Source organism: Tuber melanosporum, assembly GCF_000151645.1.
Source record: "Tuber melanosporum whole genome shotgun sequence assembly, scaffold_80, strain Mel28".
In the NCBI taxonomy this organism is placed as follows: Eukaryota; Fungi; Ascomycota; class Pezizomycetes; order Pezizales; family Tuberaceae; genus Tuber; species Tuber melanosporum.
This window is the reverse complement of record NW_003299129.1, coordinates 151620-169667: the sequence shown is the minus strand read 5'-3', so window position 1 is coordinate 169667 and position 18048 is coordinate 151620. Positions and strand designations below refer to the sequence as shown.

Genomic DNA, 18048 nt, shown 5'->3' with positions numbered 1-18048 from the left:
TACGACACTGCCCTCGTGGATAACAGACGGACGCATGATAAGTCTCTCAATGCCGTTTGGCACTGTCTGTATGGGTCCTATGATACGAGTACCGGTAGCAGAGAGGATGGCTGGGGAAACTGATTAGATAAGATAAGGGAAAGTGTGGCCGCTTTTTGTTGGAAACGTTGGCACAGGTGTTCATAATAATATCATAAAACATTTCCCGGTATCATAAAATCTGCACCACTGTTAGGCCAATACGACCCCCCCCCTGTAAAACTGACTCTGAGGCACAAGGTGCTTGTACGAGTATAACTATATATTATAATTGTATACACCGCACTGCGGCAAATGGCTAATAGATATTGGAAATCTATAATTGATCGATTTTGTGTTGTTTATTTTGCGATGTAACTCAATACCAGTACTTGGCACAAGAATATACCAGCACTCGTGCTACTCTAGCAGTTGCCCACTCATAACAAAAGAGAAACTCTGTACGGGACAGGATCAGTAGAGGCCTCGCGCTAAGTTCGGGGTTTGCGTTTTAGCTATCGTATGATAGTATTTATCAGAAACGAGCTTTGGGGAGTAATTTTAACGTTGGGGGTAATCTAGAAAGGTATGTCGAATTCATAGGTTCCGATATAACAATCGTGGTATTGCAAGATGTCGCCAGTGGGAAGGCTTGTTCATGCCCACGAGAGGCAACAGGGAGCTGTAGGGCGAAGGATGTTAGATATGAGATGTGGACTGTGGGATAGGTGCAGTGCTGACCTTGGTGAAAACTCAGATCCCGATCAACCCTATGTGTCAATAGTTAATATACAGGTTGGCTAGAATCATAAAGCCTCACTTGAGTAGCTAGGGTAGGTCTATATCATTTTGACACTTCCAACTACGGGGTCCGTCATGTGTGCTTGTATCGGTGGAAAAAGATTCTTGCCCAGTGTCGACAGTCATGCAACATCTGACACCCTTGCTCCAAGGTGGCAGCAAGCAAAGCCAAAATCTGGGATTCTAGATGCGCCCCTTGGTGCAAGGAACCCAGGCCTGTCGATATACTGCGGGGCCACTATGGCGCATTCCTACTCATGGGTTGATATCAAATATGATGATATCATATTTGATCCTCCAAATCACCATACTCCATACCGGACTCCAAGAAAGTTCACCCTGGGGTTTGCCACGATTCGCCCCATCCAGCCTGGAGGGGGGGTTCCTTCGCGGGCCGAGATCGGTATTGTGTAAACCCGCACCGGTCCGGCCAGGGATAGACGCCTTTTTATACGTAGAATAGTTGCGTGTTGTCACTGAGTTACTCCTGTTGGATATGGCTCGTGGATGCGTTTTTTTTTACCTAACCTCGGACCCGGAAACCACAATGTGAGCATTTCTCCTCCTTCCACCGGTGCCCAAAATGCGTAAAATGCGGAACGTATACCAATAGTTTATCTTGGACACCGTAGAAACTGATGAAACTTGCTATCATACCCCCGGGGTGTTAATTCCTGTCCACTTAGGCAGCCTTGGACATTAGGGAGAGTTTGTGCTTCGGCTATGCTACTTGTATATCAGTGAATATTGGTCAATCACAGTCACAGTCTATTGTTTGTATTTGGGTTAAGACTTCATCGGTACGTGGTTTCGAAGGTTTCTCATCTTGAGCGTAAGCAGATGGTGACACTAGCATGATAACCTGAACCACGGCCGAATTGCCCAGAAGGGAGGAAGAAAGGAAAAAAAAAACGGAAAACGATGGGAGTGTGGAAACAGTGAGATGGTTATTGGAGAAAACGAGAAGTTAGGAAAAGGAATCCAATTTAGACAACTAGTCATCAACTAGGCTATAGGGCAGTCAAATATCGTATTATTATTATTATTGTTGGATCGAAGGTAATCGCGGTTAAGATATTCACAACTATCACAATATATACCAATACTATCGTGCATGATATGCAAATAGATAGTACTCGAGTATCTTGACCTTTGAGTTGGGGGCGTGAGCTAGTGGGGCCTCTAGGCGGGAACGGAAGAAATGCCCTAGGAGTTAAGTAGCTTTGACATGGTGATTGGAAATAGAGCCCTGGGGGATGCCTCCTATTGAAAGGAGAGTATCATAGTAGGTGAGAGGTGTCAGTATGCCCTCAATTACACTGGAGCAGGATATATTTCCTTGAGCATGTCCACGCACAACGCGCAGCCATATACCGGTGGTGCCGGGTCTTCATATCTCAAAGATGCATTTCATGGTTCCAAAGGATTGGAGCAGGTCCTATTCTCCCATAAACCGAACCACAATACATGCCAACAACGAACTAAATTTACAGTAAGTTATCATACACAAGTTTGTCCACCAACAAGAGGATCACGGCCCGTCTTGGCACCCGTTTGACCAGTGGCTAATGAAGGCAAAGGTAAGCCAATGAATAATTTGGCTAGTCACCCAAGCCCCCGAACTGCCCGAGTAATTGCGAGACAGAAGTCTCTACTCGAGGACTGGAAGAATGGGTCCAGACTCCAGAATCACTGCGGCTGTTGTCTCACATCTAAGATGCGCTTGTCCAGCAGTCCTTCCATATCAGTCTGGTTTATGCGTATTCTCATGCAATCAGCCAAATACTAGTGATGGTTGTAGATCGAGGGTGGCGGGCCGTGTTGATTATAGCCCAACGCAGTCGGGTAGGTGACAACCTCAGTGAAGGAAGATTGAAGAGCTCGAACTACAGGTTTTATCGGTACCACTTTCTACGGTGCAAAGTTTTCTGAACAGATCTGGTAACACATTAACAGAGATGGCGGATCGCGTTTTAAATCGTAATAATGGAAAGGTGATCTTTTCGTTGTCCTGTTAGCAGGGGTTTGTATAATACATGCATATTATGTGGCAAGGCAAAACGGAACGCCTTTAAGGACAGTACGGACTTTTGTTGCGATTTTTTTTAACAAAAAATACCCGCGGAAAGCTTCCCTGCGCATTCTCGCTTATCCCCGCGTCCGTCTGCACCAAAATCCAGAGCAGGTGTCGGGCACAGCGATAGACCGGGGTAGCGGGCACTATTCAGACATGGAAAGTGGGGGGGAAATGTTCAGGATTCGCAAGAATTCCCTACGGAAAAGTGGCACCCCCCGGTGCCAATACCGAATCCTGCTAGGAGACGTCTGAGTAATGGAGAAACACTAGACCCCGAGATACTATCGATAGGGGTACCCTTCTTTTGTAGGTAGAATCCGAGCCCAATCGCCGAGGTCCCAACGAGAAGGGTCAATCCGAGAAGGGTAATTCTACCCTTCTTTGCAATGGCTTTAAACATAACCTTTCTCTTACGAGCCCACTCAAGTTCACGCCATTGCTGGTTAAATAATTTCTCGGCGTGGCTCAAGCTTGGAGGACTCTGATCCAGGCTTCGTGAAGTTTTGAGAACACTTCGGGAAGATACCTTATGCCAAGTCGACAAAGATTCTGGGGGTTGTTGCTCGAGCAAACTGACTGCGCGAGAAATGAGATCATCTAAATCCAGTGGCTTTGGAAGTTTCGAGAGTATGGAATGAAGTATTTCAGGTTCATCATCGGGGATCTCAAACAATTCATCCCTTCTTCGCAGAACAATCTATGATCTGCGTCAGAACCATTCATCTGGGCTTGTTGGTTTAAGAGACGAGGTGACACACTTCAGCAAACAGATAAAGTGGAAATACTGGATCCATAGCCAAAAATACGTCAAATAATCTTGCTATTTTGTTATACTCTTGAATTTCATGAGCGTATAAGGTCAATGTAGCGGCTAAGGCAAAAAAGGGTTGGGTCCGAGATATATGATGAAAAAGTTTTGGATCTATAGAATATAGCAGTGGATGGAGAAGTTGGAGGTGGTCTGAAGTTGGCGACATTGTAGGAAGCATAAAGTCCCGTATCCGCAAAAGTGATATGTGCTCAACAGCGGCCACAGCATCAGTTGGACCAAGGACCAATAATAGGACCTGACAGATGTCGTGAAACCCCTGAAAATAGTAATCAATAACGGATTGGCCGCAAAGGCAGGAACGCTTCCAGCACAAACCTGGAAATAACATAGCATCGGATGTCGCCGCAATACTTTAACAATTAAATCTAAAAGCTCGGTTTTCCTAGTCCTGAGCTCTCGAGGTGACAAATCTACACTTATTTGTTCAGCTTCGTTTAGCTAAAACCGGGGCTGTTTGTGAAGACAAACACTTACTAGTGGGGTAATAGATGAAGGATCGGTCCACATCTAGCTTCACTTGATCCTCGTCTCTGTGAGGAGGAAGGGTTTTCCAAGATGGGCATGCTTCAGGTATATCTGTGGGAGGCACGCTTTTCCCGTGGGGGACAGTCCCATATCCTAACAGGAAGGGCCCTTTGCGGAACGCATCAGCACACAGTAGAGCTCAAGAAACAACAAATCAAAGTACGTACATGCTTCCTTACGAATTCCATCGCTTATGAGGCCATCTTTGGATGTTGCCAGCTCCACAACAGTTTTCCGATTACCAGCTCGACAAGCTTCCTTGATAGCTTTCACTTTTTCCGTAGACCACCTATCTTGTGAGCTAGATCCGGAGACTGATTCGGGGCTCAGCGGACCAACCCCATCATCGCTCTTAGGCTTCACCGCCGGTGACGGTGATGGCGACGGCGAGGTTGAGGATAGTTTCTCGTCTTTCATCGATGTCGGGTAGGCCTGGATTAGGAGGTTAGAGAGGCCCTGTGAAAAACTCGATCGTAGATCTTCGACTCTGCGTTGTTAGATGGTAAGAGCTAGCCTGTGCAAGAGTCACACACGGCGGCTCGGGAAGAAGTGGTCCAAGATCCAGGCGCAGTGTTGACGAGTTTGGCGAAGAGTCACTTAGTCTAACTGTGAGAGGAGAAATGTTGAAGCAAGAAAAAAAGTTCGCGAAAAAGAAATGTCGCGTCACCTGCGTTGCCGTTACATCAGCCCCAGCCCAGTGCTTGTGCCAGCAAAGTACCACATGCCCCAAGTACTCGAGTGCCGGTACCTGTCCTTTTTCCTTGTTGAACAGTTGCAGCATCAGCTCTACCTGAGCATACAGTATCCTCAACTTCTCCACACCCACATAGACTAATACTTGAGTGGTATTCGTTCAACGTATCATACTGGTATTCCGCGGCATTGTAAACCGTGCACCCGAATACTAGCCACTGATACAACTCTGACTGAGGTTCAGCCTATTGTATTGTTCAAACCTGCGCATAGCCCGCTGCAGAGGGCTGGCTATGCCGTGGAATAAGTTACTGGTATGATACTCTACAGTGCCACGTGAGTGCTTTGGAAGTGAATCCGCCCCTCCCCTACCATATCGATAGGCTACCAACACGATATAACCTCCGATGATACTCGAGTAAAAGCATCCCAGCTACTGAAAGCTACCGATACAGTACCTGTATAGTGTAGCTTTATATTATATCATGCTTTATCGCTAATGGCTTTGATTACCATACTCACACAGTACAGTACAACCTTGTATTTTGTTATTATTGTGAATTTTAGAGAAGCCATGGCAGAAATGGCGAATCATACTAGTACTTTCCTTTTGTGGTTGCGAGCGATATGTGGGGTGTGTGGAGGCGCCACTTTTGCCCACTGGCAGAGGGCAGACGGTGAAGAAAAATTTACGCCTCCAGGATGGGAGGTCACTATGAGCAAAGTACTCGAGAAGACTATAGCACTGTACGAGTACGGATGGTGCGAGTGACATCTCTCGACATATGATATGTCCAACTCCAATCTGATGAGCCAATATCCCCTGATGTCATTTATTATTTGCTTACTTTTCTCTCTCCATATGTCGAGGGGACGGTATATTGGAGGATGTTCTGAAAGAACATATCATCTAGCTGCACATAGATCTTTGTTCACTCATCAAAATGTAACTTATAAGTTAGCCTGGTGGATATATGCTTGTAGGAAGGAACACTCGGTAAGCGTTGGATGGTGGGATCCCATGCTTATAATACTGTACAAGCAGAAGTGCACGCTTGCCTAGGCCGCGGGCTGCCGTTATGATACCGGTACTGTACAGTACGAGTACGAGTACTAGCAGCTGGTACAGTTCCCCTCCATCTCTACCACCAATCTGCTTCTTGTGGTGCAGCTTCATTTCATACACACTGCGCATTCCAGTCGATTATTCTATCATTGCCTCTTTGCTCCCTCATAATTCCTGAACCATGAAACCAGAAAAGATAGCATATAGTGAGTGAGCCGTAGAAATGCACGGTATTGTATTTACCGGCCTTTCCCCCCTCTCCCCCTCTCCCCCTCTCTCCCTCTGTTACTATCTTCTTTCTCTAGATCAAGCGGGAGAAAAATATATAATATTATACATATATTATATAATAATTATCATATATATATACCAGAGAAGGCGAAAGACAACAATCGACCAGGACGGGTCCGTGAGACCATGCCGACATTGTACTGTACCATAAAAACACCTTTTCATGGGTACCGGTAGGAGTTTTGCTTGCCTATGATGTGTTTACCAGGCATTCCAAGCTTTGACCGGTATGGTATGACACCTGTAGGAAAGTGGGTATGGCACCTGTGCTCGTACAAGTAGATATAATAAACGATAAACAAATGTGTTGTCGAACGCTGCTAGACTACCCGTATCGTTAAAGTGCCTCAAACTACGAACAATTCCGCACCTTGTAGTCCACCTAATTTACCCAGCTCTCGAGTGTTTCGGGCAGCAAACTGTCATCATAGCCTTTGCTCTCTTACCCTCCACCAACAACGGCATAGCTTCCCGTGCGCAACCCCCCCCCAATTGGAGCGAGACAGAAAAGCGGCCTACCCGCTAAAGCATCTCTATCAACCCCTTTGAATGCCATCTTCTTTGTCTTTAGGGAATCAATCCTCGTTTGCATCGGACCCTCGGTGTGCTTCATTCCGACCAATTCGAACTTTCAAAGGACCTGGAGCAACGAAACGCGGTTGAGGGGCGCAAAACACAGCATCTACGGAATAAGAAGCTGGGATCTAGCTTCAGAGACAATACTGGCATTCTACTCTGTGGGGCCAGTCCGGATCCCTTCACTTCGCATCCATTTTAGACGCACTCGAGCAGAGTACCATCCTCCACACATAATTCGCCCTCTACAGCGCAGAACGCAGAACGCAGAACGCAGACGATCTTTCGATTCTCCCACACCGCTGTCTACCTTAACCCTCCCCCCCCTCCTCCGAGGAAGGAAAAGAAAAGAAAAAAAGGAACAAAAGGAAAAAAACAAACACAAGATTGTTGTCACTCTAGCGTTTGAGCGGCTCGGCAGAGTTCAAGGGCAATTATCGACTGAAAAGTCAATTTTTGTGGTACAGCATCTCTTGCGTGGGCTCAATTAATATAAGAGGCTCAACCCGGGCTTCTGGGGGATAGCTGTCTGCTGAGGTCTTGATGGAGGATCTAAACTCACATGCATGGGTGAACGGCCAGTTGAGGACGGGGGATACTCAACAAGAGCAGTTCATGGCGCAAAACCTCAATAATGATGTTCTATCGCATTCACCAGAAAGGCCTCCCGGGTATGGTCTGATGAGCAGAACACTGGTCCATTCACCTGTCATCAAACAGATCATACCCGCAAGGATACGGAATAGAGAGTTGAACGATGTTGCTTTTATTGGGGTAAATCTAATCCTATCCTTTTGCACCAGCTTTATCCCACCTACTCTTTCTACCAGCTCTATCTGCTGCTGTTGGGCTTCGGGTGGGTTCGATGGAGGATGTTGATTTCTTGGGCATTACTAGGAAACTTTTATAGAATTGCATCTTCTCACAGATGACGGTAAACTCCGCCAAGTGGGATCTAAGACTGATTTTCAGGCGAATATTCGACACGCCAGGGTTTTTGGTTCCCCAAGGAAGAATTTCTATTCTCCACAAGATACCATTTTCAAACAGGAACTGGCGACCCAATCGCAGGACGACGTGGTTATGCGTGGAGTTGGAGAAGGCGGGGTAAATGGTGGAATAGTATCAGGAGCGGCGCAAGGAGATGACTCCAAGCCCTTGTTACCTCCTCATATCCTTGCATTGACTCTGGATTCGGGGCATCTTGCGTTCGTGTATGCCAAAAGCTCTGAGGAGCAGGGTGAGGTCAATTTTGTGGTATCGATGAAGAGAATCGATCAGAAGGGGATCCGCACGGAGACCCTGGGGAAGTCTATAGCTGTGGATCCTCGGTATACCGTTGCCCCCTTACCTTCTCCGATGATTGGCCAATCGAAACTAATGAACATAGATCGAGGGCGTTGGCTGTTGCTGCGTATCAGGACTCGTTCCGGATGTACGCTCTCCATCCTATCGAGGTACTGGAGCGGCAATTGCGGGAAGGCCTTCCTCTGAACCCTATCAAGGAAGAGAAATCGTTCGAGGTCAAGGGACTAATCATGCATATGGAGTTCCTGCACCCTTTCCCGGATGATCAGGATCACGTGATATTGTTAGCATTCGTGATAGAGTAAGTGCTGTTGATTGATTTGTGTGTCTATAAAGAGGTCGAACAAGTAGGAAGCTCACAAACCTAGTTCAAGCCAGAAATCCCGGTTACAGTTATTCGAATGGTGGTGTTCAAAGCCATTGTGGACCGCCTCAAAGCATGGTCACCACGGATTTCGATTGTCCGAGGGTATTATCACTATCAAATCCGATCAAGCTATAGATATCTGACGAGGGGAATGTTCGACAGACATCTCAATGCCTCTGCATGTTATCCCATTAGTAATGGGTTCAGCATTCTTACTAGTTACTGAGTACTCTACCCATGTTGTGAAGGCTTCAGATATCATGTCTGGAAATGCGTCTTTTGCCAAAATCGCTTTCCCGCCAGCACCTCCTAACGGGCAGAGGCGTAAGCACCCTGTTCTGGCAATAGATTTGGGAGTTTCTGACACTTGTTCTAGGGAGTCTTGTCACATCCTGGGCACGTCCCTTGAGGACGCCGCAGTATGCCTACGACCACGATGATATGTATCTTGCCATGGAAGATGGTGACATCTACTTTTTAGAGGTGGATACCCAGGGTCCAAATTTGATTCAATTGGCCAATAAAGCCTGCCGTCTTGATTGCTCGATTGGCACAGCGTTTGCATCCTTAGATTTCGGTCTTAACAAAAATGACATGCTTGTTGCTGGTGGGGAAATGAGCAGTGGTGGAGTGTACCTTGTAAGTTTGCCGAAATGATGATCTATTTCTGTTCCATCCCTATCCGATATGTTCTAGTGACTTGAACTGAAGCTCTTGGATCAGTTAAAGATAGGGCCACATCCGGCTGAGACTGAACCAAAATTAGAGGAGTCTGTGGCCAATTGGTCACCGGTTTTCGATTTTGAGCTTGTTAACCTGCCTGCCCAAGGTCATGCCAGTGGAAAGGTGGAAAGAGATCGGATTCTTGCTTGCACGGGTCGTGGGGATCATGGAGCAATTACCGAACTTCGTTATGGAATACAGGCGAGGATTCAGGGATCAGCGGATCATCAGATGAGAGGTGTTCGAAGGTTGTGGGTACTGCCAGATTGTTCGGATGTCGGTTACTTCCTGTTCTCGTCGCTACCAGATCAGTCAAATTTATGTTTCTTGAAACCAGATGGAGAATGGGAGGACGCAAGTGATCTTGAATTGTTGGATATGAACGAAACTACTCTAGCTGCTGGCGCTGTGGGGAAGCATTCGGTGCAGGTTACTCCAAGCACAATTAATATCGCACAGTTAAAGCATGCGAGTCTTGCGAACCACCGAGAGGTTAGCAGGGACGTTGAAATGGCAGATGAGCCGCAGTTGTCAATTCTGAGATGCCGATGCGGTGGCGGAGATGTTATAGTAGCCGCAGCTTTGAAGGGGAATTATATTGTAGTCGCTACCCGTAATGGGTTTCTAGTTAAGTTGACATTAGCTACCATTGTGGTCGACGAAAATATGTGAGTAATCACCATAGGTCCAGCAATCCATACAGTACTAACATTTCTCAGCGAAGATTTTCTTAACCCTATTGGAATTCCCACAAGTTTAGCCGAGGAACCGACTTTTATTTCGGTATTGGAAATGTAAGTCCCCTATGTGCGACATTCATGATCTACTTCGCGAGTTTAATAATGACCCGGGGTAGCAATGGCCGAATATTGGCTGCGGTAGGAACCCGACAGGCTACGATACAATTATTTCTTTTCGATTTCTCAAATGGGCTTGTGCCTCTCCTAGAAAAGTCAAGTAAGCTTCAAACTCTCCGTTTTGGACCATAACCTAACAAGCATAGTGATGAGCGATAGTTGTCAAGGGGAGCAGGACTTGTTCATTTGCGAATGTGCTGTCATTATCCGGGCGAATGGAACGGCGCGACTGCTGTGCGGCTTACGAGGAGGCACTGTTGTGGTGATGGACATACAATGGCAACGAGGTAAATTTGCACTTTGATGACCTATGGCCGATAATCGCCGACACTGGACTTGGTCGTAAGTCAATACGTCAGTGAGCATACAAGAACTGACTTGCGAAGGCCTCAGTCTAGAGAGGATCGACGGAATCAAATTTGGCCCAACACCAGTCCAAATATACCCAGATGTTGGTCGTAGCGATTCCGCATTCATTTTGGCTGGGCCGGAACTATTTCGGTTTGATTTGCCAAGCGGTAACTTTAGGGCATCTCAAGTTGTGTTTGAAGAGTCTGAAGTTGAGGTAGTTCTCTTAATCATCCCCGTGAATACGATAGATAACGAAAATTAACTTCTGCCTAGCCTTCTCTTGTGGCTTTCGTCCAAATCGATACCTCGCCAGACCCCGAAAACATCGTTGTCGGCGTTACGAAGGATCAAATTTTTTTCGCCGATGTAGGGGAAAGCGAGAAGGTTTGTGTCCGGAGGCTAAGGCTCTACGAGACACCAAGAAGGCTCCTGTTCTATAAGCCTTTGAACGTCTTGATCGTTGCCTGTTCTAGGACTGCTTCCGACGATCCACGCGTCGAGAGCGAAAAGCACATACCAGGAAAACGCAAATCCTTCTGCTCGTTGCGATTTATAGACCCAAGAACGTGAGTATATGAATGCCCCCCCTACTAGTGCTCACAAAATCGGTTTATATGATTTTATTGATCTGCCTCCACCTTGTCTTATCACGCCAAAAGCCTACTACCAAACCCCTAGAAGGCCTAAGTGTTGTGCTACTGAATCTGGGACACCTACGGAATTTGTCATGGTATTCAATTTTTACTGACGAAAAATAGGGGCCAACCAAAAGCTGATCACGAAATTCGCGATAGCTCAAAAAAAGATATTATATTTGGGAAGGCAAACGAACAGATTTATTGTCTAACAGGTTTCGTCATCTCAATTTGTTCAAACCAAGCAGAGCTAATCGTCTGTTAGAATGGAGTATGGAGACCGAGGGCAAAATTTACCGGTATATCGTTGTTGGGACAAGCTATATCAATGTTACAGCTTCTAGTCTCCTTAAAGGCCGTGTTCTAGTACTGTCAGTTATTCTAGGCCCGTCCGGCGGTGTTGAAGTCCGTCGACGGTACCAGATCCAGTGTGACGCACCCGTGTATTCGCTTGCACCGTACAGCAGCAGGTAAAGAAAAGCGATCAAATCAAGCGTTGAACAATGTTTACTAATGTCACTAGTTCACTAGTATACTGCTCAGGTCACAGCATCAATATGCGGACTTTAAACGCGCAGACAAAGAAGTAATACACCTTTCATAGCATCTATCGGTCCTAGCCTAACTTGTTTCTAGATTTGATGTTGTCGCAGAGAAAAAGCTTAGATCCCCAGCAGTTCAGATAACTGTTGCAGAACCTTGGATACACTTATCATGTGGCGAAGATTCAATGCTCGTTCTCAAATTTGAGGATGATAAATTCAACGAACTTTTCAGGTATGGCATCTCTGCCGAATATCTGATGGTACGATATTCATAACAGTTTCTTACAATGGCCAGCGATGAGGTTGCTCGGAATGGCTTCCACCACTTTCAGTTACTCCAAGGGTTTTTTCTTGCAACAGATAAAGAGTTAGGAGTTGTGGGATTATGGCAACCTCCAGGTATTAGCCCAACTTCTCTTGAGAGTGGGAATATAACTTCTAACACATCCATAGATCGCCGCAATGTCGAAAGCTTAGTCACTATTATAGAGGCTGAGCTAACCAGTTCCATCTCCCGCATACGGCAAGGAAACCTCCGGCCGCCTTGGTACATGAAAGGGACCCCTCCGGGGACAAAGGCCTCAGGCAAGGATCTTATCGCCTCTGGGATTGACGGTTCCATGTTCCACCTCACATTGTTAGAAGAGGATTCATTACACTTGTTACGGTACATTCAAGACTTATATCGGACTAAAGCAGGTATTGGGAGACACAGCCCCCAAGACACTGAAAATGGAGTACGGGATCCACGGATGGGCCATGTTGATGGTGATATTTTAGTAGCGGTATTGAAATTAGGAAATGAATGGTTGAGAGAAATGTTGATGAAGTTGGACGAAACAGGTGGTTCTGCCCTTGCAGGTTTCACTGAATTGGTCGGGAGAGTGCAGGGGATATTTCAAGATGAGTCCGACCCTGTTAATGCCGTCATGAAGTATATGAATGAGTTGGTCCATGGAGTTGTCTTGTAGAAATTTTTTTTTCTCTCTAGATCGGAGTTCTGTTTTCAAGGTGGTACTAGTCTTTTTCTAAAAAAATAATCAACACAATCACTCGTCTTACTGCTGCAGCAACCTATCGTCATAAACTGTCTCACCTTTAAGTTAGCACCCAAAGGGGAAATAGGCTCAATGTTAGTTCTGGCGCTATGGTTGGCCCGGATCCTGTTCCTCACATTGTAACTCTATCACCTTTTGGGACTGGAAAAAATAACGTCTGTGCACATTCCAGCTTAAAGTCTGGAGGTTATCGTAGATCAATTGTTTTCCGGCAACCGGTGACTGACGATTTTACGCAGCCTTATGCAAATCATTCCCGGACCACTTGAGGTGGGGCACAGCTGCAATTGCAATGAGTGGAGCTTTAAATAGCTCGTTGGAATATCTCAACAATTTTGGACGACAAAAAGCCACTCCCCGACCTCACACAAAACTGATTTAATGAAACCTAGTCGATCGCTTGTATTGTAGTACGCCATGTCTCCCACAAAATGCAGAAATTATTAACAGGTAGTACAATCTCTTAGTATTGAGAAGGTATTAGTTAGGATATCGCAGTAAGATACCGGCGCCTGGCGGGTGTGATTTTGAAGCCTTCCCAAGTGCTCGAGTTATGTGAGCCTCAGACAGATTTAGAAAAGGAGTGGGGAAATTTGAACCTGCGAGTGATATCTGATGATCACAAACTGCGTGACACTGAGCTGCTGGAAAATTTAGTCAACCCCACAAATAATTGCCAATAGCAAGGGAAATAACAAAGGAATGCAAACCTATCCACTGTTTCTCCCTAAACGAAATCCCAGAGTCGACTTCGGACGTCCAGCAGTGGGAGGTTGCGTTCGAACGTCCACTTCCTTTACCTCCACGGTCGAGACCTTACTCGCCTCTAGTGCCCTCTTCAAATAGCGAACCTCCGCCTCCATCTCCTTCCCCTTCCCGATCCTCTCCTCTAACAGCGTCCTCAAAACCCTCAGGTCGTCGACCGCATGCTTCAGCTCTTCCTTCGCTTCGCGCAGGTCCGCCTCGGCCACATGGCGCTTCATGAACTCCTCCTTCCAGAGGGTGGCGAAGCGAGTGATTTGCTCTGATTGCCAGACGCTGAACATTGCCGCTGCATCCTCCTCCGAGATGCGGTCGATGAGCTCCTTCTCCGGCTCCGAGAGTTGCGAGACGAAATCGTTGAGGTTTGCGTCCAGGACTTTGCGACAGCGTTGGGTTGTAGAGGATAGGATGTGGGTGGCTTTGGAGGACATTTCTTTTTTTTTTTGTGTATGTATGGGTATGGGAATGTGAGGATTTTGGAAGGGGGGTGGAGGAAGAGTGGAAGGTGTCGTGATATTATGTGGTGCTATAGAGTGGGGTGATATTTGAATTGGGGTCATAAGGGCTCGTTGTTACCTTTGCCCATATTATTATGATACAGCTGAGTTCGGAGACCATGATGCTTGTCCATGGTGTTGGGGTTCGTAGAAATTAGGGTTTGCTGTGATAAGCTGTGATACCACGGAAACGCACAGACCAAGGATCTTCTTGAACATCATTATGATCCTAACTTTACGGAGTAGGTCATGGCGGATGCACGAGTACTCACATGTTACCCGGCCTGAGGCTAAACCACGTGAGACGATGTAAATGGAAGGTAACCCGAAGCTTTCGTTCCAGGTTCGCCCATTTCACACCAGAATACGGTTTCTCTTTTCTTTGTATTCTTATTTTTTTGAAGCTACGCACGCGATGGACGACCTTTATGATGAGTATATTATTCTCTTTCATCTTCGAGTTATCTTTGGCCCGGGACGGTGGACTAATGAGGTGTCCCATCCATTTTAACAGGTTCGGAAATTTCATCGGGGAGGCTGTCGATTCAGATGAGGGAGAACAAAGAGGCGATAGCGGCGCGGATGCCTACGTTGACTACGAAGAGGAGGAGGCATCAGCTGCTGGCGAAGATGCGCAGCAATTTATGGAGCTTGATGGTATGCGATCTCATCAGCTGGGGTGGTGGGGAGTGAATGCTGATGGGGTGGTGGAATAGATGAGGGTCCTTCCAACGCGGTTGTGCTTCATGAAGGTTGGTCCCAATTCTTCTCCAGATGCTTTGGGGATGCGTGGGGATATTGACATGGTTTGATTTATAGATAAACAATACTACCCGACAGCAGAACAGACCTACGGGGCGGGTGTAGAGACCCTAGTACAGGAGGAGGACGCGCAGCCATTGTCGGAGCCTATCATAGGTATGGATTCCTATTCTTCTGTGGACAGCGATTCAAACTAATATGTTGAATAGCTCCTATTAAGGTTAAGAAGTTTACTGTTGAGGAGGCTGATCTTCCAAAGACTCATTTCTCAAGAGAGTAAGAGTTTTCTGGTACTCGAGATTAGAGGTTGTTATGGAACTAACGATATGTAGGTTTATGATGGATTTAATGGGTTTCCCGGATCAAACTAGAAATGTTGCCTTGGTTGGGCATCTGCATCATGGAAAGACTGCGTTTATGGACATGCTGGTTGTGGAGACTCATGACCTAGAAGGGAATACGGAGGGAAAGAAAGGGGAACAAGTACGGATTGCGTTGGATCACCATTTGAACGAAATCTAATATTGGGGTTAGCTTCGATACACAGATACCCATGTCGTCGAACGTGAACGAGGTGTTTCTATTAAATCCTCCCCTATGTCCCTCGTGCTACAGTCCTCGAAGGGCAAGTCCCACCTGGTCAACATTATTGACACCCCCGGCCACGTTAACTTTGTGGATGAGGTGGCTTGTTCTATGCGGGTCGCCGACGGCATCGTGCTTGTTGTGGATGTTGTTGAAGGTGTAATGGTCAACACTGAACAGATAATCAAATATGCTGTCAATGAGAGTATTCCGATGACTTTGGTTTTGAACAAGGTCGACCGTCTGATACTGGAGCTTAAACTCCCGCCCACTGATGCATATTTTAAGTTGAAGCACACGATCGAGGAGATAAATACGGTCATTGAAAATGCGGCGCCTGGAAGGGGTGAAGGCATGAGGCTTTCGCCTGAGAGGGGAAATATCTGTTTTGCTTGTGCAACCATGGGATGGTGCTTTTCGTTGGCTAGTTTTGCCAAGATGTATGCCAATACTTACTCTGGAATTGACATTGCGGAGTTTGCAAAAAGACTGTGGGGCAATATCTTCTATAACCCTGGCACTAGGAAGTTTACTCGAAAATCTATGGAAGCGAAATCAAGAAGGTCTTTTGTTCATTTCGTCCTTGAGCCCCTTTACAAGCTTTATTCCCATGTAAGCCCCCGCCTCCTATGAGGCAATCCAAACTACTAACCTTTTCTTCAGACGATTGGAGAAAGTACGGGCAGTCTGAAAGCTACGCTTGCCGGTCTTGGAATATCCCTTAAACCCGCGCAGTATAAGATGGATGCTAAGGTCCTTCTAAAGCTGGTCTGTGGGCAGTTTTTTGGCACAGCTACTGGCTTTGTTGACATGATTGTGGAGCATGTTCCTTCCGCTTTGGATGGTGCAAAGGCCAAGGTTGAGAATACTTACACAGGGCCGCTAGACACAAAACTCGCCGAGTCCATGCAGGCGTGTGATCCCGAAGGCTCATTGGCCATCCAAATAACAAAGTTATACCATACCAGCAATGCCTCGGATTTCCTGTCTTTCGGTAGGGTTATGAGCGGAACTGTGAAACCTGGTATGCAAGTGCGTGTTCTGGGCGAAGGATATACCCTTGATGATGAGGAAGACATGGTTGCAGCCACTATATCGGATTGTTGGATAGCCGAAACCAGATACAAGGTACCCACTAGCGGGGTACCAGCTGGATGTTGGGTGCTCTTAGGGGGGATCGAGAATTCGATCGTGAAGTCGGCCACCATAGTTGCGCACAAGATGGACGATGATGCTTATGTTTTCCGACCCATAAAACACTTTACCGAATCGGTGTTCAAGGTTGCTGTCGAGCCAGTAAATCCATCAGAACTGCCAAAGATGCTTGATGGCCTTCGGAAGATTAACAAGAGTTATCCTCTTATCTCGACCAAGGTCGAAGAATCCGGTGAGCACGTGATCTTGGGTACCGGAGAGCTATATATAGACTGCGTTCTTCACGATCTCCGACGGATTTTCTCCGAAATGGAACTTAAGGTCTCTGACCCGGTTACGCGTTTTTGCGAGACTGTTGTGGAGACATCGGCCATTAAGTGTTATGCGCAGACACCTAATAAGAAAAACAAGATTACGATGGTCGCAGAACCGCTGGATTCGGGGATCTCGGAGGATATAGAAAGCGGAAAGGTCAGTATCAAGTGGCCAATCCGGAAAGTTGGAAAATTCTTCGAGGAAAATTACGGATGGGATTTATTGGCAAGTCGCAGTGTGTGGGCCTTCGGGCCTGATGAGAGGGGGCCGAATATCCTACAAAACGACACTTTACCAAGTGAGGTGGACAAGAAGCTACTGAACCACACCCGGGATAGCATCCGGCAAGGTTTCTCTTGGGGTACTCGGGAAGGCCCTCTATGTGAAGAACGTGAGTTTTGAGGGGAGTCACTCGATAGCTTGTTAATGATGTGCTGATGGCATCTTTAGCTATCCGAAATACGAAGTTCAAGATCATGGATGCTACGCTTGCCTCGGAAGCCATCTATCGCGGAGGTGGTCAGATTATTCCGACTGCGCGGAGGGCTTGCTACTCGTCGTTTTTGATGGCGTCTCCTCGGCTTATGGAGCCCATGTACTCTTGCTCTATGACTGGGCCCGCAGATTCAGTTTCCGCGCTTTATACCGTTCTCGCAAAGCGAAGAGGGCATGTGCTATCCGATGGCCCCATTGCTGGAACGCGTAAGTTGATTCCCTTAAATACTGTTAAGATTTCGGATAACTGATACCATTGTTTTTCTGTAGCATTGTACCTCGTAAAGGGCTTAATCCCAGTCATCGATTCCTTCGGGTTCGAAACTGATGTTAGGGTAAGACCCCCTACCCATTCTACCTTCATGCGAAACTGTTAACGAGTTTACAGATTCACACGCAAGGAATGGCCTTCTGCTCCCTCGTCTTCGATAGGTGGAACATCGTGCCCGGCGACCCCCTCGACAAAGAAGTGAAACTCCGACCGTTGGAACCCGCCTCCGCGCAGGCCATGGCACGAGACCTCATCCTCAAGACCCGTAGGAGAAAGGGGTTGAGCGAGGATGTCACCATCGCCAAATTCCTGGAGCCCGAGTTGCATGCTATGATTGAGAGCTCGGGGCTACTTGATGGTTAGACTGTTGTGAATGAGTCTTGGAGCGCATGGGGGGCGGATAGTGTAAAATAAGCGTGTGTCGGCGCATTTATTATGAAAAAAATGGAATATTCTTTATAGTAGTGTTGGTATAAAATGATA

The 18048-nt window shown here is 46.7% G+C and overlaps 6 protein-coding genes; 4 read left to right on the top strand and 2 right to left on the bottom strand.

The window, feature by feature from the left end:
* Positions 1-2191: 2191 nt before the first annotated feature.
* On the bottom strand, positions 2192-4732 carry GSTUM_00011228001 (uncharacterized protein). XM_002841786.2 has 5 exons: positions 4421-4732; positions 4203-4361; positions 4044-4138; positions 3655-3984; positions 2192-3593 (listed from the first exon to the last, which is right to left on the bottom strand). The coding sequence occupies exons 1-5, from the start codon at positions 4668-4670 to the stop codon at positions 3072-3074; spliced, it is 1356 nt and encodes a 451-aa protein (XP_002841832.1). The 5' UTR covers positions 4671-4732; the 3' UTR covers positions 2192-3071.
* Positions 4733-7422: 2690 nt separating this feature from the next.
* Positions 7423-8373, top strand: GSTUM_00011226001 (uncharacterized protein; the record flags this gene model as incomplete). The annotated part of the gene is made up of 2 exons (XM_002841785.1): positions 7423-7653; positions 7777-8373. 2 exons carry the CDS (start codon positions 7423-7425, stop codon positions 8371-8373), a joined length of 828 nt encoding a protein of 275 aa, XP_002841831.1.
* A 441-nt stretch (positions 8374-8814) lies between these two features.
* GSTUM_00011225001 (uncharacterized protein) lies at positions 8815-11055 on the top strand (the record flags this gene model as incomplete). Its single annotated transcript, XM_002841784.1, has 8 exons — positions 8815-8878; positions 8931-9193; positions 9278-9945; positions 9997-10071; positions 10134-10234; positions 10281-10421; positions 10521-10699; positions 10759-11055. 8 exons carry the CDS (start codon positions 8815-8817, stop codon positions 11053-11055), a joined length of 1788 nt encoding a protein of 595 aa, XP_002841830.1.
* Positions 11056-11250: 195 nt separating this feature from the next.
* Positions 11251-12636, top strand: GSTUM_00011224001 (uncharacterized protein; the record flags this gene model as incomplete). XM_002841783.2 has 6 exons in its annotated part: positions 11251-11335; positions 11386-11590; positions 11644-11706; positions 11757-11897; positions 11961-12064; positions 12119-12636. The coding sequence occupies exons 2-6, from the start codon at positions 11394-11396 to the stop codon at positions 12634-12636; spliced, it is 1023 nt and encodes a 340-aa protein (XP_002841829.1). The 5' UTR covers positions 11251-11335; positions 11386-11393.
* A 464-nt stretch (positions 12637-13100) lies between these two features.
* Positions 13101-13916, bottom strand: GSTUM_00011223001 (uncharacterized protein; the record flags this gene model as incomplete). The annotated part of the gene is made up of 3 exons (XM_002841782.2): positions 13101-13268; positions 13323-13359; positions 13434-13916. The coding sequence occupies one exon, from the start codon at positions 13914-13916 to the stop codon at positions 13434-13436; it is 483 nt and encodes a 160-aa protein (XP_002841828.1). The 3' UTR covers positions 13101-13268; positions 13323-13359.
* A 433-nt stretch (positions 13917-14349) lies between these two features.
* GSTUM_00011222001 (uncharacterized protein) lies at positions 14350-18043 on the top strand. XM_002841781.2 has 11 exons: positions 14350-14417; positions 14497-14639; positions 14699-14734; positions 14802-14900; positions 14954-15020; positions 15077-15227; positions 15279-15941; positions 15993-17190; positions 17250-17501; positions 17565-17629; positions 17683-18043. Exons 1-11 carry the CDS (start codon positions 14398-14400, stop codon positions 17926-17928), a joined length of 2940 nt encoding a protein of 979 aa, XP_002841827.1. The 5' UTR covers positions 14350-14397; the 3' UTR covers positions 17929-18043.
* Positions 18044-18048: the final 5 nt, after the last annotated feature.